Source organism: Numenius arquata, chromosome 24 (assembly GCF_964106895.1).
Source record: "Numenius arquata chromosome 24, bNumArq3.hap1.1, whole genome shotgun sequence".
Classification (NCBI taxonomy): domain Eukaryota; kingdom Metazoa; phylum Chordata; class Aves; order Charadriiformes; family Scolopacidae; genus Numenius; species Numenius arquata.
In genome coordinates this window covers 4517497-4539386 of record NC_133599.1, presented here as the reverse complement: position 1 = coordinate 4539386, position 21890 = coordinate 4517497, and the positions used below count along the sequence as shown (strand labels likewise).

General features: G+C 48.0%; 2 protein-coding genes across 2 annotated transcripts in view; one reads left to right on the top strand and one right to left on the bottom strand.

Annotated features, from left to right (window-relative positions):
* On the top strand, positions 1-3666 carry TAF11 (TATA-box binding protein associated factor 11). Its single transcript, XM_074163458.1, has 5 exons — positions 1-198; positions 474-613; positions 915-1002; positions 1413-1509; positions 3156-3666. The coding sequence occupies exons 1-5, from the start codon at positions 1-3 to the stop codon at positions 3284-3286; spliced, it is 654 nt and encodes a 217-aa protein (XP_074019559.1). The 3' UTR covers positions 3287-3666.
* Positions 3667-3948: 282 nt separating this feature from the next.
* BLTP3A (bridge-like lipid transfer protein family member 3A) overlaps positions 3949-21890 on the bottom strand; it is a 35953-nt gene continuing 18011 nt past the window's right edge. Inside the window, exons 7-22 of the mRNA XM_074163534.1 lie at positions 21688-21828; positions 20909-21079; positions 19766-19943; positions 18650-18736; positions 17896-18060; positions 17250-17392; positions 16372-16513; positions 15682-15875; positions 13411-14957; positions 12984-13180; positions 12304-12455; positions 12038-12185; positions 10842-11113; positions 9883-9991; positions 9201-9316; positions 3949-7835 (exon numbers count right to left, since the gene is read on the bottom strand). Coding sequence (XP_074019635.1) covers positions 7710-7835; positions 9201-9316; positions 9883-9991; positions 10842-11113; positions 12038-12185; positions 12304-12455; positions 12984-13180; positions 13411-14957; positions 15682-15875; positions 16372-16513; positions 17250-17392; positions 17896-18060; positions 18650-18736; positions 19766-19943; positions 20909-21079; positions 21688-21828 — 3888 coding nt within the window. The 3' untranslated portion in view covers positions 3949-7709. The remainder of the gene's footprint in view (positions 7836-9200; positions 9317-9882; positions 9992-10841; positions 11114-12037; positions 12186-12303; positions 12456-12983; positions 13181-13410; positions 14958-15681; positions 15876-16371; positions 16514-17249; positions 17393-17895; positions 18061-18649; positions 18737-19765; positions 19944-20908; positions 21080-21687; positions 21829-21890) is intronic.

Below are 21890 nucleotides of genomic sequence, written 5' to 3'. Positions count from 1 at the left end.
ATGGCGGACCCCGGCGAAGCGGGCCGGGAGGAGCTCGGGGTCGCCGACCGGGACCCACCGCCCACCGCCTCGTCCCCCTCGGGGGATGGAGCGGCGGCGGAGGAGGAGGAGCCGGCGGCCGCGGAGGGGGCGAGCGAGGGCGAGGCGGGAGAGGCTGGCGGGGGCGGCGAGGCCAAGGCGGAGGCGCCCGACGGGGAGGTGAGGCCGGGCCGGGCCGCGCCGGTCAGTGGCGCGGCCGTGAGGGAGGAGCGAGGCCGGGCCGGTCAGTGGGGCGGCCGTGAGGGGGGAGCGAGGCCGGTCCGGTCCGGTCAGTGGGGCGGCCGTGAGGGAGGAGCGGGGCCGGGCCGGTCCGGTCAGTGGGGCGGCCGTGAGGGAGGAGCGGGGCCGGACCGGGCCGCGGGGCGGCCGTGAGGGAGCAGCGGGGTCGGACCGGGCCGCGGGGCGGCTGTACCGAACGCTGTGCTCTCGCCCAGGTGAGGAGCGCGGAGGGGGAGGCGGTGGACGGGGAGGACCCCAGCCTGCAGCCATCCGCCGCCAAGAAGGTGAAGCTGGAGCTGAAGGAGAGGAAGGAAAAGAAGCAGAAAGTGGATGAGGACGAGATCCAGAAGATGCAGTGAGTGCTGGGGCGGGCAGTGTCTGGGGAGGCCGGTGCTTGGGAGAGCTCGAAGTCTGTCAGGGTTTGGTGCTGGAGATGGTAATTGTTCAATCAGTTGATGATGTCTCTAGTTCCATCCCAGATCCCTCCCCAATGGGCCCAGCCATTTTGCATTATGAACCTTTATCGCCTTTCACTTCCACCTCTGCTCTGTGCCGCAGTGGTGGGGTGGCAGAAGGGCTTTGCAGGACTGTTACAGGAGCCTAAAGAGCTGCAGATTTTTATTTTTGCTGTAAACGGTCAATTCTCTCCTCTCCAGAATACTGGTCTCTTCCTTTTCCGAGGAACAGTTGAACCGTTACGAGATGTATCGCCGCTCTGCGTTCCCCAAAGCTGCTATTAAACGGGTACGACTTCGACAGCGTTTCACCAGCCCGGCTGAGGTTGTGTCTAGGCTTTGTGTGACATGAACTGGCTCTGGGGTTTGCTGTGATCCCCTGTGGCCGAGACCGTTGTCCTCGGATGGCCTTATCCCATCACGGCTTAGCTCAGTGCCCTTGTGCCGCTTATGCAGTTTAAACAGGAGCTCATCATAAATAACGGTGGTCCTGGGGGGGCGTGAGGCAACGGGAGAAAGCAATTGCTGGTACGGGGTCTGAATGAGGGTAGGCTAAAATCTTGGCAGCCAGCATGTGCCCAAAGCTGTAGGACCTAATTCTGAAGCTCGGTTCCTGCTCATTTGAGTAGCCCTTGGTTGGTATTTGACGGGCTCAAACTGCTAAACGGGAGTTAACGTGTTCTTTCTCCGCCTGTCCAGCTGATCCAGTCCATCACCGGCACCTCCGTCTCCCAGAACGTGGTCATCGCCATGTCTGGCATTTCCAAGGTCTTCGTTGGGGAGGTGGTGGAGGAAGGTGAGTGACAAATGTTATCGTTGAGTAAAAAGTTAAGAAGATGGGGTAAATCCATTGCTTGCAGGACATGGAACAAGGCTGGTCCCTCTGTGGTTCCCAGTCCCGCTGTCCCGTGGGGCCCTCAACCGTCCCGCAGCCGCAGAGACACACGTGAAGAGCAGAGCTGAGGGAGGGGGAGGCATGGAGCTGCCCCGGGTCCCCTCTGATCCCATCGGTATCGCTGCTCCTGAGTCAGCAGAGCCTGGTGACCACTGACCTCCTGGTTTATCCTCTCTAAGGAGGATCACTGAGAAGTTCTTGCTTTGTAAGTTGGCCTGTGAGCAGGCTGCAACGGGAGAGTAAAGATCTTCTCTTAATACTGCCACGGACAAATTCAGCCCAGAGGGAAATGAGTTATTTAAGCCTCTTAAACCCTAAGATTCTTCCTTTAGGGGATGAGCCGAGATCTTGGGACAGCGGGAGGGAGCCTGACCCAGCCGTGTCCCTGCTCCGCCGGGGCTGGAGGAGGAGCTGGTGCCAGCTCTGATGCCGACCAGTTTGTAGAGACTTGTCCCACAAAATGGGACCTTTACGTGCCAGGACGGCTCTTCCTGGGGCGATGCAGCTTCAGTGCTGCTGTCTGTGCCCCGCCGTGTGCCTGAGGCCCTTTGGATAAGCAGCTTCAGTGCTGTCATCAATTGCTTCATGTCGTTAATTGCTTCATGTCCTTGGCAAGAGGTTTGGATAGAATCACAGAATGGTTGGGGTTGGAAGGCACCTTTAAGCCCCCCCAGTGCCACCCCCTGCCCTGGGCAGGGACACCTCCCACCACACCAGGTTGCTCCAAGCCCCCTCCAACCTGGCCTTGAACCCCTCCAGGGATGGGGCAGCCACAGCTTCTCTGGGCAACCTGGGCCAGGCTCTCACCACCCTCACAGCAAAGAATTTCTTCCCCACATCTCAGCTCAATCTCCCCCTCTCAATTTAAAACCATTACCCCTCGTCCTGTTGCAACACTTCCTGACAAAGAATCCCTCCCCATCTCTCCTGGAGCCCCCCCCCCCTCAGGTACTGGAAGGCTGCTCTAAGGTCTCCCCGGAGCCTTCTCTTCTCCAGGCTGAACCCCCCCCAGCTCTTTCAGTCTGTCTTCATAGCAGAGGTGCTCCAGCCCTCTGATCATCTTCGTGGCCCTCCGCTGGACCCGTTCCAACAGGTCCATGTCCTTCCTGTGTTGAGGACTCCGGAGCTGGACACAGTGCTCCGCTTACAGTAAATGACAGAGAAGAAACTGGCCCCTCAGTCCACTGCGGGTTGTACCTTCCTGGCCGTGCTGGACACAACAAGCCCAAAACACACCACCCAGCGCAGAGGTGGCTTCAGACTTAGGTCACTAAGTACTTGCATGACTCAAACCAGCACGTTCGGCAGTACCTGGACTGGTTTAAAAAGCAGTTTATTCAATTTATTGATGCCCCTAGGACTGACTTTTTCTTTCAGATGAAGAGAAACACACAAAGCAGGTTCACTCTTGTGCGCTAACAAAATGTGAGCTGTAAACGCTAAGCAAAAACGTTAATTGTTGCCTTTAAAATTAAAGCTCAAAGAGCAGGAGAGTGGCTAAGCTCAGCTGTCCGGCTCACGCGAACTCTCTGGATTTTGTTGTTTAGCTCTGGATGTGTGTGAGAAGTGGGGGGAGCTGCCCCCCCTGCAGCCCAAGCACATGCGAGAGGCCGTCAGGAGGCTCAAGTCCCGAGGCCAGATCCCCAACTCCAAATACAAAAAGATCATCTTCCACTGAACTGGCCCAAGAGGAGCAAGAGAAGAGAGAAGTTAAAACGAGCTTCTGGTTGTGAACCTCGTAACAGGTACAGCAGAGCTACGAGACCGAAGCTCTTTCAGGAGCGTTGTGTACAGACTGCAGTGACAGCAGGAGCCCGGCTTGTCACCCGAGCACTATGCAGAAACCGGTAAGAGCCAAATCCCTGACCTGGAGCTTTGGGTTCCTCTACTTCATCGGAGCAGGGACAGGAACATGAAAAATCTCCGCTGCATTCACCCACCAGGTGATTCTTTCTGCTGGCGCAGACGGAGGGGTGTCTACGGATGGAAGTGTCTTGTCTTTTTTTTTTTTTGTACATTAAACTTGTTATTGTATTCTTAGTCTCGCTGGGAAATGGTAATTGTGTAATGGTGTCTGTGTGAGTCAAGGGAGGGGGAGTGCAATGTGATGATCTGTCTCAACCAACCCCGACATGTTCCTGAAGCTTCACTTTGCCCCGGGCGGGTGTTGTCCCATAGGCATGCGGAGGGAACACAGGTGGGAAGCTCCTGCTTCTCCAGGGATCACCCGGCTGTTCCTCCCCGAGCCTCTTCATGCAGCTGTCTAGAAAACAGGAGGGATGAAGGGGGAGGGAAAAGGGAGGGAGGAAAAGAAAAAACCACCAAAGAGCCGGTAAGGAGGTTAACAAGTTTAATTTCTTTTCATGGTTCATAGAACCAATAAATGCATGAGTGGAAAGATACTGCAACCAAGTTCCAATACTGCCCAAAACTCGAGTTCAAGTTGAGACTTGCACATCACCCACCTGGGGGTACAGGAGGCCCCCGGGAACACGCCTGAAATATAAGAGATGCTGAGGCCACGCGCTCTTCCCGGGGTAACTGCGGTGTAGTTACACAAAGGACTAAAGTTGGCTCTCGTCATAACACGGAAAGAGCCCTTAAATAAAAGGTTCTACAAAGTAAACTTTGCTAATCATCGTTAGTGGAGACAGCGGAGTTTTTGCCCTCCCACACATACGCCTCGTAGAGAGGACATGGATTTTGTTTTACAGTACTTTTTACTGGTATTTGAAAACAAAACAATGGAAGTCCTTTCATTCTTAAGCAAAACCAGTTGACGTGAGTTGCTGGAGCAAGAAATTCGCTGTAACCAGCCTGGTCCCAGCTCCGCTGCGTCTGCCCTCGCGGGAGGGAGCAGGCAGGAGCTGTGGGACACAACAAACAGGCACCACCTCCGAGAAAACCCTTCGCACCCTACTCATTTCCGAAGCTGGACACCTAACTCAAACAAAAAAAAAAATCATGACAACGCGAAAGAGAAGAAACCAACCTCCCATTTTCAAGCAATCAGTGAATTAAAAAAGTAAGAATACCATTGCATTCCACCTAAGGCAAGCATTCTTCTATTTCTTGCTTCAACACCGGAAGAGGGAGCAAGCGCAGAAGCAGGTAGGTTTGACTTAAAAGTTCGAATTTGTGGGCTTTGTGCAGTTGTTAATGGTACTTACAGTGAGCTCTTCGCATAGGGGTTTGTTTCACAGCAAGTCTAGATACACGGATGCTTCGTCACCTCCTTCCTCTGTTGCTACGAGAACCGCTCAACAGCAAAAGTCTCGGTTACTACGGAAGATAACTCACATTTCGGAATCCCCGCTTTTACTTCTGGGTTATTCTATGCAGGAGGCAGTATTGGTGAAGGAAATGCCCGCTGACGCTTAAAAAGTTAAAGTGCATTTTCCTCTCGAGAGCAGGCCTGACAGGCTGCTCCGGTAACATTTTCCATCACAGGCAGCACCGCGGATCTATCCCGGCAAAGGCCGGGTCACAGAAGGTGCTCCAGAGGAAAGAGCCCGGCTGTTTGACAGGAACAAGGAGGAGGGAGCCTCTCTCGCTGCGGGGGAAAAGCAACGGGCAGAAGCCACAGCACCCCAACGTCGGAGCCGGCCCACGTAAGCGGGTGCTGAGCCACAGCACCCCAACGTCGGAGCCGGCCCAGGTAACTGAGGTGAAGCCTCCCGCAGCTCAGCTCCCGTGCTGCTGCCAAAGGAGCACCCCTCCTTTTAGTTTCCTTTGTGGCTGCCCTGCTTCCAGAGGTTCTAGAAGGAAGGTCAGGCTCTCGCTGCCGCTGTCACATCTGGTTGTAGGCACTGGTCAGTCAGATCTTGGCAGAAATACCGGACTCGGGCAGCACAGCCTGCCCCAAGCTGTCTGCTCAACCCCGGCACACCCAGACTAATTCCAACAAACATTATTTGAAGCTACCTTCAGTCTAATGGAGTCAAACGCGGAATTGCAAGATGATCTTAAGAGTGACAGTTGTTTTAATCACCGTCCCTCTCTGACATACCCTCTGTTTTTCAAAGTGAAAGCTACCAACCACAAGGAATTCGCTCTTGGCTCTCTGCAAACCACAGACAGCAGAGTCTTCGCGTCCAGCCCAGCGCTGCAAATACGTCCCCGTTTCCCCTGGAGCTAAAGAAGAGCTCAGATGATCTCGGGAGTGCCCGCTAAGGGGAAGCGTTCAACAGCTCCAGAGCTGGGCAAAGAGACGAGTATCCAAGAGCACAGTAGGAAAAACAACTCCCAAGTTATTTGCTCGCTTTCGCGCAGTTTCCAGGCCTCAGCTCATCATGGCTTGTAAATCAGAGGCTGCTCCTTGCATAGTGAACATGATTAATCTCTTGTAGTAATTTAGCTACACTAATTTCAGTGGAGTAATGCTTACATAGAAAAAAATAGAAAAATGCGTTCAAGTTTTGGGAAGTGTGTTCAGCTAAAACACACAATAAGGGTTACCTAACCAGTACAGACAAATTATTATCCAATTAATAAAGGAGAATCACGTATAATCTGTCACTTTCCCTAGCACTTAGTGTGTGGCCACTGCTACCTGTCTTACATGCACTAAAAAGCCTGTGCATCAGAAGTGGTACATTTACACAAAACACAAAAGGCATCTGGAAAAATCCAAATCAAAGTTTGAAACCAGACAAACTCCAGCAAACTCGGCACACAGGAAAGCCGCCGCGTGTAACAGGGGAGGGAACGGGTCTTCATCCCTAACAGAGGGGGCTGGAAGTCACACCCTTCTGTATCCAAACACGGAGCAAGTTGTCCTCTGGAACAGCTTCTCCCTTCTTTTTTTTCCCCTCCACACTTATAGAGGCTATTTCTTTGTAAATTAAGTCAATCACCAACCAGAGAGACTTCTTCCTCTTCAGGGAAGCAGCTCCAGAAGAGGCAAGAATACAAACCTCGCTCAACCCAACCGCTGCTCCACATCTCCAGCCCAGAGTGAGCAATCCGTAGTGTCAGCCTCCACCCACGGGCGCCTGGTCAGCACCTGACCCACACACCAATATCCCCATTAAAAGACATTTAAGACCAGGTGAGAGCTCAGTGCTAATAAAAACAGACGAGCGTGCAGGAACACAGACAGCGATTCCCTTGTGCAGCCAGAACTGCTCTCCCAATTGGTGAAACTCTGGGATACAATGGTTTCAGGACAGTGTGCATCCCAAAGAAAACCCACAGGTCACCTCATTCCGTGACTTAATCGACTTCCTTCATCCCTGTTCTTCGACAGTAAAATTAAAGAAAGCTTAATCAGTGCTTTGTAATAAAATAAATTAATTCCTTTGTGTTTCTACATCAATAAAGCTAGAGATTGTGGGATGAAGCGAGAATGAACCAGACTAAGTCTAATTTACTACCGATTCTGTCTTGACACAACAAATCACTGGTGAAAAAAGAAGCTGAAGGAATTTCTTTACTATTCTGACCCTGCTCTTGAGGGAATAATGAGCTGTAGCCCCGTTCCTCCACAGAGGGAAATCCCTTCTGCATCCCCCACGCACCCACTGACTCAGGTTTTCACATCAGAGCTCCGAGCGATGCTTTCTGCCATGCCCACTCTCTGTCACTCCTTGATGTGGTAAAGCAACTACACTCCTCGCTGCGTTCTTTGACATGCATGATTGGGGAAGAACACAACGAGGAAGGCTGGAAGAAGCAGAAACCCCAGAAGGGACTATCTCTAGGTGTTACCATGAAAGCTGAAGGCTGAAAGCCCACTGTCACCACCACTCATGGGTGAAAGGACATGGGGCATCCCCCCAAAACCTAACTTTTTTGTTTGTAGGCTGACCACTGCCCTGGCTCAGTGGCAGGGGCAGCGCCGTACTGCCAGGGCAGAGAAAAGTGGCTGCAAACAGATAACTCCTCCTCGTTCCTTCCCTGATGCTCAGCCAGGCCTTCCTTCCTTCCTTTCTTTCTCCCTCTTTCAAGTTCATTTTTGCAATCACCGTTGGTTTCCTTTCTCCGAGGGGATCAGTCTCCAGGAGGGTGACCCGTTGAGCAGCAATATAATGAAACTAGCCGCCTTAGTGCTGGTGGTGGTCTCCACTCCTCCTGAGCAGCTGCAGCCCGCACCTTCTCCGTCAGAGCTGGAAGAGGGGATTGTATTTCCTAATTTCCTGCAGAAGGCGAGCCTTGTCCATGTTGGCTTCCGCAAGGGCTATTTTCATGGTCTGAAGCTCCCTTTGCAACTCTGGCACTTCCTTTAACTACAAGAGACAAACAGAGAACAACCAACCCAGGAGTTACTACCCCGATCTGCTCAAAGAGAAAAACCAAAGCAGGAGCTTTTGAGCTGAATTACAGCATGTGACACAACCACACAAAGCTCACTGACAACGTGACCCAGTTCAAGTCACAGAAACACTTGCCAACTGGTGTCTGGTGACTTCCCTACCTGCCATCAGAGTCAGCTCAGGCTGCCAGTGACAGCTTTCTAACAACTGTTTTCTCCTAAAACTTCCCTTCACCTTTCTAAGCACAGGAAATGACTCGTGGTGCCCAAGGTTTTGTCGTGCAGAGCAGCTAGCTGATTCTGGCTGAAAACAACTACATAAAAAAGCAGGAAAAAAAAAATTGGCTCTGCTCTGCATTCTTCTTTTATAAGGGGTCCCGACACACCTCTAAAGATTTGTTAAAATTAAGGCGATAGCTGGAGCAAGCAGATGCCTGGCATTCCTCTTGCTCGTCTCCAGGAACAAAGTTAATTCTGTCCTCAGACACTGCCAGTGAAATCCCACGGCAGTTTCATGGCACAGGAGTTTTTCCTCAGGCTCTCAGATTTTTACTCAAGAATTTAGCCTTTGCATTTGTTCCTATTAAGTTCAATAACATCAGAAAATAAAGTGAAGCTAAGCTACTGTGATGCTTATGTGCTCCAGTTCTGGTCAGGGCCCTGTTTCACAAGATGCTACGAACGGGAAGAGGAGGAAGTCTCGGTGCTAAATGGAAGAGAGACAGGTGAGAAACCAAGTGATATGTCACCAACTAATGAACAGTATCCAGAGTCCCAGGCCAGGTCTGTGTCTAGTCAGCCACATTGCTCCCTTCATATGTATTTTGCCATAGCAAGTGATCAACTGACCGAGTAGATCTGGCATTAAACAGGAAGTATAAGTAGAGAACACTGCATATTTAAAAATAAACCAGTTATCTGGCATTCCGATGTATGGATCAAAATGAAGAGGAAGTTCAAACTGAACAGCAGAAACTTCAGGCAACATGAAACTCCCTGGCTGTAAGACTTACTCTACTCTAAGACAAAACATCTCTTTCTTTGTGGGATCCTCCCGATTCCTGTTTGTCTAACAAGGAGCTGGACACAGTGGGAAGATGGAGCCAATTAAGAAAAACGCCAGATTTCTGAAAGGGAACAAGAGAGTTTATGCTGGGCAAGGTATCCTTACGTCTCGGAATGCCTGTGAAAGGAGGCACAGGCGGCTTTTGTGTGCACTCCCTATCTGCAACACACCACACCTACCAGTAACTGCAAACACAGGAAGACAAAAGGCTTAATTTTCCAGGCTATTGCCAGCTCTCTCGCTGCCCAGACAGCAACAGCAGCAGTGACTCACCTGCAGTCCACGTGTTCCCGCTGCCAGGGCTGCCGAGACACCCGCCACTGGGGCCTTCTGCTCCTGGAGAACTGACACAGGTTTTTCCTGTTTCGGTGAGCCCTCCCCTTGCGGAGCTGTAAAGAGGCATAGAAAACATCCAGGTGTGGACATTTACACAACAGGGTTCTCAGGACAAAAAGAGAAACTTTAGCTTTCTTTTTTTTTTTTTTTGCTTTTTGGTTTGGTTTGGTTTTCCCCTCCTTTTAAACAGAGGGGAAAAAAATCTCATTCCCATTTTAAAATGGAGAAACTAAAGCAAGGGAAGAAGCAGTAAATCTGTCCTGACTGTGTGAGCTCAAAGAAACATCGGGCATGAATTCAAGCTGCCAGTTCATTGTTTTAGGTATTAACCTGTTCTGCCTGAGGTATCAAATTTGCTGTCCAAACAAAACAACAAAAGCAGCAAGAACTAGGAAGGCAGGAATGCAGGCATCCAGAGATTAACACAGCAGAGCAGCCAGCCAGAGGAACTGGGTCAGAAGCAGGGGCTGCTCACACACCAGAGCCCATCCTTCCCAGCGGGAACCATCACATTTCAGTTCAAAACTCCTCCAGCACCAGGCACAGCAGAGCATTTTGCCTCCAGGGCAGCCTGGGGGGTGCCAGGGGAGAATAAAAGCAGTTTCCCAGTGCTGCTGACCTGTTATATAGAACACTCCATCATCTCTGCGCTTCACAATGACGTGATCTACTGCCAAGGTGATAGGAACAGGGCCAGGGGAGGTAGGGTATACCCGGGGGCTGTCATCCTGGGAAAAAAAAAAACAAAGTGGAGAAGAGATTAACTGCTGTGACAGCTCTGGCAACTCTGCAAAGGATTCCCCTTGCCCCCAAGCCTTCACAGGAGAAGCGTTACCGATTGGCAGCTCTGCCAGAGCTCGCCAAGGTCACCCACCATACGGAAAAGCCTGGCTTTATATACAAGACTGCATGGGAGTCGGAATCTGTGCAGAAAGCCATCCCACAGATCAGAACCACGTTCTGTCATATCCACAGTAAAGGCTGAGGAGAGGCCTATGACCATCACCCTGAGGGCTGCTCTCACAGCTGTCATCCTACAAATTCCCAATTCAAATCCCTAAGCCAATGTTCCTTAGACAAAAAAAGCCAACAGCCCTTAGTCTGGAGATTTTCAAGCAGCGACACTGGTTCCTGCTTGTCCTGAAGCCAAAGCATTGACTTCAAAAAGGTTTAATCGTTAACTTCTCTCAGTGCCCCTCTCCTGTATATCACCCAGCTCTTACATCATGTTTTTCATCTGTAATTCTCTAAATGCTTACAGAAAAGCTCAAATATTTCCCATTTCATGCAAGCACTCGGTGGGAGAGGTATTTAATTCTTTCCCTTGAGTCTGCAAAACAGGTCATCAATGAAGCCAGGGAGAGAATTTGAATGTCAGGCTCCCATTTCTCCACAGACTGATCACTCAACAATTCCACTGTGTTACTTGTTCACTCCTAGGGCACTTTTAGAAGCAAAATAAAACAGAATCAGGAAAAAACAGAAACCCCACAGCATCCTTTCCCAAGATGAACCTTACAAGTGAACTCTGCCCAGGCTGCCATCCTGGGGGGAATCTCTGGTTCCCCACACACTCACCTTCAACGTGATTTTGGCATCCACAACTTCTATCTCCATGGGGATCACCTCTGGGATTATCTCATCCTCAAGAAAGGGGCCGAGGTTGGTAAGGAAGGACATGAAGAGCTCTGCTGTGTAACTGTGCACCAGCATATGAAGGAAGCCATTCTGAACAGCGAGGGGTGAACGCACGGCAGCACCAGGGCCTACTTCTAGACGCAAACACACTTCTGGCTGGGTCTTACTAACTTCAGGGACTGAAGGCTTCTCGACATCTGGATCTCCTAGAGCTAGAGGAGAAAGATCTCATTGCAGAAGATGGCATCAGTAATAAGATATAAACTCAAAATAGGTACCTTGAAAAGCCATTTACTATCCAGATGCAGAATAGAATCGAATCACAACGACAGCAGTCCGAAATCATCCTTTGCAGGGAACGAATCCAAATTTCAAACAACTAAGAGTCCACATCACAGGAACTAACACCGGAGCTGGATCATTTAAGCCCCTAGATGCATCCCTCACTCGCACCATTAAAACCAGCCGATAGTTTCGCATGCAGACGAGTTGACCAACTCACCACTCCGCTCTCCAGAGCGACCAGTCTTTCCACTGCCTTCAACACCACCTCAGCTTTAATTCCAGTTTGCCCCCTCGTGGCCACAGGCAGCACTGGTTAGGGAGGGATCAACGGTCCCAGAACTGCTCATGCTTTCACTTGGCCTGCAGCTGCTTTTGGTTTCGTTTGCTTGGAATTGGGTTGGGTGGGTTTTTTTTTTGGTTGGTTGATTGGTTTTGGTTTGGGTTTGTTTGGTTTTTTTCAATTCGAATTTAGCCCTAGGGAAGTGTCCTAGCCCAGAAGCATTATTCTCAGGGCAGGAATAACTTCAGGGCTCTCCCGAGAGCTTTATTCACTCTTTTAACTCATTTCGTGCATCCTAGCAGTAATTAAGAAAATGCCAGTAAATGATTACTAGGCACCTACTGTGTAAGCACTTTGGAAACATCTTTCAAATACGAGATTTGAAGCACTGACAGAAAGATTCTTAGCACTCACGATCCCTCACACACAAGTCGTATTCAATCCTAAATACACTATACATCAACACTTAAGTACCAGTTAAAATGGAATATTCCCTGAGGGTGGCCAGTATAAAAGCCATTTATAGAAGTGAAGCTCCAAAGGCAGCAGAATCCAAGAGCCAGCGTCTTACCCAGATAACCACGCAAATACTGCCACATCCCGATGTTGTTCAGTTGCTCCGGAACCACGTTCATTACTTGTAAAGCAACAGACAAATCATCACCTCGTGCCTCTATTCCACAGTTCACCTCATTCATCTTCAACACCAAGACAGACACCTAAAACAGCAAATGACAAGCTCATTTATTAAAAAAAACCAAACAAACCACCACCGCAGGGTTTGCTTCCAGATTGGCTTAGAGACAACATTAGAGTGAAAAGGAACAGAACTCTGACCAGCTGAAGGCTGGGGTCTTCACTCTGTGAAGTGGAGCTGTTTATTTCAGGAGACGCTCCACCCTCGTCCTCTGCCATCAGGCTTCCTCTACTGCCTGTGTCATTGTGGACCTGAGGAAGATGCCCTGAGGGAAGAGGGTCCAGGCTGGGTTCTGAAATGGAAGTAACAACAACAACTCCTCAATTCTGTTTCTTTTTCTGGTTTTAAGAAGTCCTGACCTCAGTATCTCATGGCTTATCAGCCTATGCCATCCTCTGGGGAGCTCTCTCCAGCTCCTCAGATGAATTTAAGCAACACAGAGCTGAAACGAAAGATGTCCACTGAAACGCTCAGTGGACCTTGTTTCCAACCAGCCTTTACTAAAGCCTATGCTTATGTTATCCTAAACGTTATCCTAAATGTTATATACCATCCACCCACCTGCACACATTTATAGTCCTTGCTCTAGTATGTTATGTGCAGGGGTCACCCTCCCCACCCAATTTACACTCCTCATCTCAAAGAAAAGGCACCTATAAAAGCAGAAAGAGCCATTATGGGTGACATAACTCAAGACCTTCAAAAAGGAGTGGCACAAGTGAATTCCATACGAACACAGCGTGACTCGGTTGCCCATAGCAGAAAACTTCACTAACGTGAAATAAGAGCAGGAAAGAGGATAAAGCCAAGCGCTTGTTACCAGAGTCTGTGAGCATCACAAAGCCTTCGCTGCCATCGCTGTCCACAGACAGCCCGTCCTCAGGGCCACTCCCATCCACAGACGTGGTGTCAAAGGAGTGCTGGGATGCTGTCCTCTTCATGGAGAAGAAACGCATGCGGCCGCTGCCACCCCCACCTGGAGTCACTGCTCCCTCTTCTGCTTTGGGCACAGAATCCCTACAAGAAGTAAGTGAGAAAGGCAAACAGCTCAGCCTCCAGATTATACAGATGTTGGGCTGGACTCTGAACACTTGCAAGTCAGACTTTAGTGTACTTAGACCATCCCCAAGAGATGAAGATCTAACCTCTCTCTAATCCAAATGATATGGAAAGAAAGGGAGCAGTCGGCCTGTATTTCCCCCCTCCCCAGCAGCCTATCATGAAACACAGGAGGATGGCCCACTCACTTGGCTGGGGGGAGAGAGAGCATCTTCTGCATGGTGGAAGTCATCTTCTCCCGGCTCAGGCTCAGAGCATCTTTTGTTATAGACATGGCTTCTTTGGTGAGGTCCATAGTCACGTGCAGAGCTTCCTTGGTGGCATCCTTTGTGATGTGCAGTGCACTAGACAACTCCACCTCTATGTTCTTCAAAGGGATGAGTTCTGCCTGGCCATTGAGAGTGATGTTTCCTCTCTCCAAGGGCTGCTTGCCCGAGGTCGAGCTAGAAGGGAGAGCAGGAGGGCTCTGAGGATGGCTGCTGGTCTCCACTGGTCTTTCTGCAACCAGGGCTTCCACAGCTTCATGTGCTTCCTCTATCAAACCTTTCTCCTCTATGCTCTTACTATGTGGACCTGTACTCAGAGCTCCATCGCTTGCGGACCTTGGGAGTCTCTCCAGTGGTACACTGGTTATACTGGTACCCGTAGTTTCAATGCCACTGTCCTCTGGGACCTCTGAGGTACTGCATACTCCCTTCTCCGAACTGCTCTCTGATTTCAGCTCCTTCTCTTCAGCCGCCAGCCCCTCCTTGCTGTCTGAAGGTGAGAGCTCGGACTCGATCAGGCTTGTTGTGTCCGAGTCAAGGGATCTGGGTTCCAAGACCCCTGGAGCAGGGTTCATGAGTAGGGCCACTTCAGCACTATGGAACACAACCCCTACACAAGCTGACATGGGATCTAAAGGAGATCCAGTCACCTCCTGGGTGTCTTGGGCCAACTGCTCCTGTAGTGTTTGCAGAACTTCTTTCATCCTGAGCAGCACCAAGTATTGGTAGTGGTTGAGACGAACTTTGACATGAACAGATGAGGACACAAGCACATGGATATCTGCAGAGGCTTCCAGCTCCTTCTCATCTACTCCATCATCAACTTCACAGTCAGATTCTCCCAGGACATCCATTGTCTCTGGGACCTTGGAGATGTTCTTCAGATCTTGGTCAGTCTTTGATCTTTGACAAACCCCATGTTCTCTGGAAAGGTTCTCATTCTTGGAGTGATTGCTAAAGCTGGCAGAAGGCTTGATTTTCAACTCCGAGGCAGCCAATTCCTGTCGTTTAGATATCTGAGCTTGCCCCCATCTCTTGGGAAGGCAGGCCCAAATGGAAAGGGGAAAAGGGTCAATAAAGCTAAGGGCTCTGCCCTTGGAGCTTTCAGCCCCCTCAAAGTCCAGGGAAAGCTCAGTGAAATTCATAGACCACAGATCTTCAGAGGCAGAGGTTTTGTGTAGCAGCTGGGGAAAGCCTGGATGCTTCTGAGGCTTATCATCTACCTCATACGCATGGCGCAAGAAAAGGGTGTGGAGGAGACTGAAATTGTCCTGAGACCTTGGGAACTTAGCGTAGCTGGAGTGGAAGAATTCTGAACTGGCAAATTTACGGAAGAGGTTCTGGAGGTCCTGGCAGGTGCAGAAAGGAGCGTGGCGGGTGTTAGTGGCTGTCATCGCCGACGTGCAAATGCAGAGCGTCTGTGGACGATCTTGATGGTCAGTGACTTTCTTCTCCACGGGGATGTTAAGCTACACGGAGGAGAAAGACATTACAAATACAGTAGTGAGAAGGCAAATTAGCAGAGGCTTATCCTGGCCATTTACACGGAAGGTCAGCAGTGGAATATATGAACAATTGAAAAGTCTTGGTCTCTACTAAAATCCCAAGAGGTGGACTAGATTCTCAATTTATCCCTATCTGAAAAATTAAATAAAATTTACAAATCATGGAAGAGGAATTAGACATGAGGGAATTTAAACTGAGTTTTATTTTAGGTTCTTTTACCATCCATGGCTTATGTAGCAGCTCAACTTACAACATTCACTTTGATCTTTCTCTGCAAGGACTCACTATCTTTCAGGTCTTTGAGTCTCCTCACAAAACTGCTAACAAGGGCAGTCAACGACAAACACTGGAAGACATCAATGCAACAGATGTAGGCCCACTGGGAACGGTATGAGAGTCCAAGTGCTTTCCAAAGGCCAGAAATCAACTTTTGGCTACCTGAACCATCAATTGCTCCTTGAAACTTTTCATAAATACTAACTTGCCTGCCTGTTCTGGACTAGAACTCAAGCACCTCTTTTACTGCCCATAGATCAAAACAAAACTAACACAAGTGAGAGACAGAAGAAAGGCAGAGGTTTTGGTTTCTCATTCTGGACTCCAGCTGTGTCCTGGTCTCATGTTCCTTCCATGACAGAGAGAGGGAAAGGACAGTGAAGGCTTGGAAAGGAAAGGAATGAATGGTACCTTCAGCCGGAAGCCATCCAGTCGAACATCAACATGCTCATCATGCTTGCCTGAGTCCTCCAGCTTATAGATGGCTTTGAACTGCTCCAAGCTGCGATAAAGATCCAGACAGAAGAGGTTTATCCAGAGCACGCTTGCTGTATCCAGGGTAAGCATCAGGCCATTCAGCTGTACGTACAGGTTTGGGCACGGAACTAGGATGAAACAGAATTGAGACAGATTAATAATAGCAGAAAAGGCCACTTCAGGTGGTCTGCAGCTCTGCTGCACTGACACCACCAACGCAGAGGGCTTCGATACCCACTGGAAGACAGACCTCTCAATGAAAGGGAGAAGCCATGGTGCACCAGAGAAAAGAGGTATCTCACATCTGCAGAGCATTCAAAGCACCCTACAGTCCTACTCCAGTGCTAATCCATGAGGCAGAACCCCAACAGCTGGGCAGACACAGCAGCTCCTTCCACACATTCCTGGATACGTTATTTGGCAAGCACAACTTTGCCTTCACGAAACAAACTCTATCCCACTTTCCCACAGGCAACAAAAAAATACTAGAAAGGCAAACATTAGAAAGCTAAATAAAAACGGACACCCAGAGAATATATAACAGGGTTAACACACCTAAAGAATTAAGAATTGACTGATTCTTTAAGAAACTTATGAAAGAAGGTGCTAACCTTGGTGTATTACCTGGAAAGTCCTGATTGTCTGGGAAGTAATACTCTGTGAATTCAATATGGATTGCAGAAACCTGCTCAGGAAGTTTGAAGAATTTTCTACTACATGAAAGCAAGGTGGAGGGCTTCTTACTTTGTTGACCAGCTGTAGAAACCTGAAAACACAACGGTAAGCAGTTGTGCAGAACTCAAATGAAGCAAAACAAAGTGTCCTAGTAACCCTGCAGTCTCCCGTATTCAATCCATCTCATTTACACATCAAACATACCCCGCTTTCAAGTAAAAATAAATCTTTTTCCTACCTGCTAATACTGCCAACTCCTCTCCTTTGAGGGAGTTTAGTTCTTTATGTCTCCTGTCAGTGCTAGTAAGAGCCATGACAATCAGAATTAGGCGACGTGAATAAACAGAACTGAAACGTGCTACAGCTTTCTTCAAGATTAACAGCATGTTGGCAAGTTTGTTATAGCGTCTGGTACTGATTATGCTCTTGCAATGGTTACAGGCCTGATGAAGCCCAGGGATGCTTTCTGTCCTGGGTCGGAGAGCACAAGGGAAGACTTATTCCTCCTCTTTCAAAAATCTGTATCTTCACTAACTTCTCAAAGGCCTGATATGTTTTACCCTGGGCCTGCCTAATGCTTGATTCAACTTTAGATGCAGAAACTCTGTGGTTATGTATGCAATTTCCCCTGAACATGAACATTATCAGTTCATATTTGGTTTAGAAGTTTTACATGCAACATAACAACAACATTTGGGTTCTCTGGATGGAGTTTAGATTGTCTTGGATGACACAGGATTTGCATGATTTATTTGAAATCATATCAGATTAACTTTTTTTTTTTTTAAAATGACATGAACATCTCCAGACACTGCTCAAATCCCCACCTGGTGAACATCCAAGTCATCCACTCGAACTACCACACAGCTGGATCGAAGCCGGTTCCAGGGAGGGTGCCGGAGTCGCGGCAAACTGGTGGGAGGTACACGGCCCTTCTCTAAGGGACTTTTCTGAGGACTCAACGAAGTATCTGTGAGGATGGAACAGCAGAACCAGCAAGGTTTTACTCATCTCCTTTGGAGTGAGCTTCACCATCAATACCAACAAGTACGTGCTTACGGAGCAGAATTAACAGCCCCAAAATTAGAAACAGATGGGCACAGTTAGGCAGGGAAAAAATCTCAGGACTTTTGAAGGAAGAACACTGAAAGATGACTATGCTCTGTAGCAAGAGAACACAGTCTTCAGCTAGACTTTAAGTATTTAATTTACTCCTTACATACTTATTGTGGACAAACTCAATAAATAAGCTAGGAAAGTGATGACTGCAGTCTGTTCGTTCTTGCTGCAGTGTTATTCCAGTATGATAGCCACTTTCCTTCGCCATTATAGTTATGATTAAAAGTGTGCTATGAATGTCTGTACCAACAAATCAGCCTGCTAAAGCGGGGAGAGGTAACTAGAGATATTGCTGGATGGAGCAAAATTGTTACCATTTCCTGCTTTACTAGGAATTTTATCAAATACCATTACCTGGTTTCCTTTTGAAGGGGGAAAGTGGAGTCCTGGCGAATGCAGGGTCTGTTTCTTCATAAAGCTTCTCCATCTTGCTTTGAAATTCACTGACCAACTTCTTTGCCCACTGTCCCCGTGTTTCCATCGCTTCACTGTACCGCACCCAATGCTTGCAGGCATCTCCTGCATGAAAGCAGGCATCCTGAATTTAAAAATGAGGTTCCTAGATACACGCAACCCTCCCGTGCCCCCTCATGTATGCAAATCTGTACAACATTCCTCTTTATTGATACCACATCTGGCATACACAATATATAGCATGCTAAGTGCTTGTGAAACAAGTGCAGGCTTTCATACACCAGCAAGTGTTCCAAATTCAGGTGTTGGGAAGAAGCCAAGGTCATTTTTCCTTGATTCTTCAGTTAATCACAAACAGATTTTCTCCTGGGATACATCTGATAAGCCTTCCAAATTGATTAGGCACGTGTAAGAACCAGATTCAGAGCTTAAGCAACTGAAAAGGAATCTAAAGTTTCAAGTTTATGTCCTTACAACAGACAGCAACTTATTCCTCTCTCTGTACTCTGCTTTGCCAGCAACTTGTCAGTCACCCACCGACAGGCAAGTCAGATTAACCCTGCCCACAAGGATTTAAGTCCCCAGTCCTTTCTGTAGCCCTTCTTCCAGTCCTGTCTGAAGTCATATAGCATTGCCGTTCTTCAAATTCTTTTTTATCCCCCTCCTCAAGTTAGGAGGCCACACGCTCCCCTACCTGCCCTGTGGAAAGGATAATAGTCAAAAGCCATCCTCCTGAAGGTGAGCTGTATGGCACCCCCCAGCATCCCGTGCTTCAAAGTGCCTGTGGAAAATAGAAAAACGGAAACCACGATCAGCTCTGCAACCCCAGTCCTGATCCAGGAAAATTCAAAACAACATTGCTTTGATTGCCGCCACTGATTGATTGTCATCGTGGCCAGTACTAGGGTATCATCTTTTAGAAAGCTGTATCAAAATCTTGTCCTAGGCAAGGAAAAGGACAACTGAATGTAACAGGCCAACAGTTTATATCGTAACAACCAGACCTAGAATCTCAAATACCAAAATGCAAGATCCTAGTGCTTCCCGGACCCACTACAATAACCAGCACTTGTGTTTCCAACACTTGTTGGTAGGACCAGTGAAATAATGACAACAAAAATGAGCTAAGATGTTGATAACAGCAGCTCAGGAGGCAGCAATACACAGACTAACTCAAAAACATCTGCGATAGTGATGGAGATGGGTAGGAGAATTTATTTTTATTGTTTTTAAAGGGAAGATGAGTGAAAACAAACAGTACAACTTGGATCAGAGATGGCTGTGCAGAGAGAGAGAGGTACCTTTGCCTTAAAAGAGAAAAAGGTACTTAAAATTATATCTCAGTAGGGGGCAGCCATGAGTAAAACAGACACCAGTTAGCAAAGCCTTGCTTGAACAGAACATGGAAGGCAGGGGAATGGTCTGTCAAAAGGTAGCAAATGTCCTGAACGCTGTCAAAACAAACATTTTCTCACCAAGTGGAACGATGGCACTTTATTCCCATTGCTCAATACCAGACTGTTCCTAGAGCATATCCTCTGTCACTTCAACTAGGTCATCAGCAACCACATCCACTGATCGACTTCCCTGAGTTTGTCCCATGGAGCCAAGAAAGATTTTTCAATACCTAGTTCAGACATACAGAACCGATCTCTCCATCAGCCTGAACAACTGCTTATTGCCTCACTGGGGAACAGTTAACATGAAAGATGCTTGTTTTCAAGAGGAAAATCCTCCTTCAAGACCGAAAATTAATGACTGAATTAGTGTTTTCCTCCTGCAGTGTCCTCCTGATGCTGCTCTCGGTTACCTGACTCTCGAGTGTGGCTGTCATCACAGATATGCAGGTCCAAGCGTGAGATGAGGAGGTGGTACGATGACTCTTTCATGTCGTGCTTATCAAAGTATTGACTGATACTGCTTGCATTCGGGCTGGCTCCAAACGGTTGAGACCAGGACTGCTGGGTACTTGGAGCAGGTGGTGTGATCTATTAGAGAGAGACAAGCTCGGTAAGAACTAATAGAAAGAAAAAAATAAAAAAAAATAGAAAAGAGAGAGGTTATAATGCAATTAAAAACAACTCATGCAATCTTCCAGACTGCAAAGCATCAATCTATAGAAATTGAATTGGGAGTCCAGAAATCTGGATCCTTTCCTACGGTCTCATGAGCAAAACTCCTTCTCTGTGGTTCTGCCTCCTCTACATCAAGCTACCATTCATTTATTTTGAAATATGCTTTAAGACTCTCAGACAAAGAGGGCTAAAGTATTCCTGATCCCCCACTTCTATGTAATCTCACTGCACTATGTGCATAGCTCTCCTTCCCCAGAGCTTCCACCACCAGCAGTGATATTCCTCTTCCCTCATCCTTGTTTCTGAAAACATCTTTTGTCCTCTGCCGTACGTATTTACTCTGTGACATTCATCAAACAACTACTCAGCACAGCATTTTGAAAACAAAAAGCAGTAAGGGAAGTTCAAGGTCACTGGCAGAAGCAGCTGTTCTAAGGTTCTCGTACACTGCTAGGCTGTATGTGAACCAAAGAACAATTGCAAAAATCAAGCGCTCTCTCCAGAGTACTAGGAAGAAAAAAAAGAAACCCAAACAACAGTGAAATTGAATGTCAATGTTTTCCCTTGAGCATCACAGGTCACTATGATTTTACGTCATAATTTACTATACCAGAGTCCCTTCCCCCAGGCCTATGCAGATTGTCATTCAGAGGCAGAAAAGATTATTTCTAGAACATATTTATCGCTTATTACCAAATCAAATCCTCATGGGACCCTCTGCAACTTTCCATGTGCCAGGCAAACCTGGAAAGCCATGCAACTTAACATGACTTTTTCCCCCCCATCAGACTGATTCTAGCCTGTGACTACATATGAACATTCTCTGATGCTTACTGGCAACGAATCCAACTCCTTTGGTCACCTCATGACTCCCTCACCTGTACAGACTCTGGTGCCAAGCTTTTCCTCTGCTGGGCAGACTTCTCCATGGCTTCACTCAGAGACTCCGCGTATTTCATCATTGCTTTCAGCTGGGAGTCTGTCAGCACCCAGAGCAGGTCATCGAGGAGAAACATCAGCTTAGATGCCACCACATTGCAATCTTTGGTCTGAAACAGCAATGAGGAGTCAGCATTGCAGGAGTCAGAATTGCAGCTCCCATATACACACATTCTTCATAATACACGGAAGCTGTAGCAGAAATAAGAGATGCTGCTCTGAAACTCATCTGAGAAAAGTTAACATGTCTGGTGGATGTCCACAGTACCTGAGGGACTCAGTACTTCTGAGAGGGAAAGTAATCAAAGCTTCCTCCTCTTAAGGAGGCAAAGAGCTCATTGGTTTTAAAAAAAGAAAAAAAACCAACCACCAGATGGTTTAATTTTTTTTTTTTAATCATCACATATCTATCGACAGCTAAAAATAAGGCTACCAGGCTTTAATCTTCCAGTAAAGAGATGACAGCTTCTCCTTGGGATGTTTGAATGGATTTAAAAAAACTTGCTCCATACATGTTATCCTCCCCTGGGAAAAAAACTGCTTTGACATTTGGGAAGAACACAGCTGTCTCCAACAGAAAACACAGAGCGATAGAGCTGCTTGGGCTCAACATTTGTGAAGGAAAAGAACGGTTGCTGAGGAACGTGGGAGGAAATATGCATCATCACTGCACCAGGCAGGGAGACTGCATCCTGCAAAGTATGGAGGAAACTCTCACCCTTCTCTTGAGAGAGATCTGGATCCTCCCCTGGTTGGTAATGAGTCTCAGAGGAGTAGTGATAGGATCCTGATCGCCATTGTCAGTGGCATCCGCTTCTATCCGAAGTGTCTGCCAGGTGAGCTCTTTGAATGTCAAAACCTACCCAGAAGGAGAAAATTGGGAAAATGCTGAGATTTTCAAGACCTTCAAGGATTAAAATA

Excerpts from the sequence above, each read along its gene's own strand:
- TAF11 (XM_074163458.1), top strand. The coding sequence starts at position 1 with ATGGCGGACCCCGGCGAAGCGGGCCGGGAGGAGCTCGGGGTCGCCGAC. Across the intron at positions 614-914 it reads GACGAGATCCAGAAGATGCA|AATACTGGTCTCTTCCTTTT; the intron begins GTGAGTGCTGGG and ends TCTCCTCTCCAG. Across the intron at positions 1,003-1,412 it reads CCAAAGCTGCTATTAAACGG|CTGATCCAGTCCATCACCGG; the intron begins GTACGACTTCGA and ends CCGCCTGTCCAG.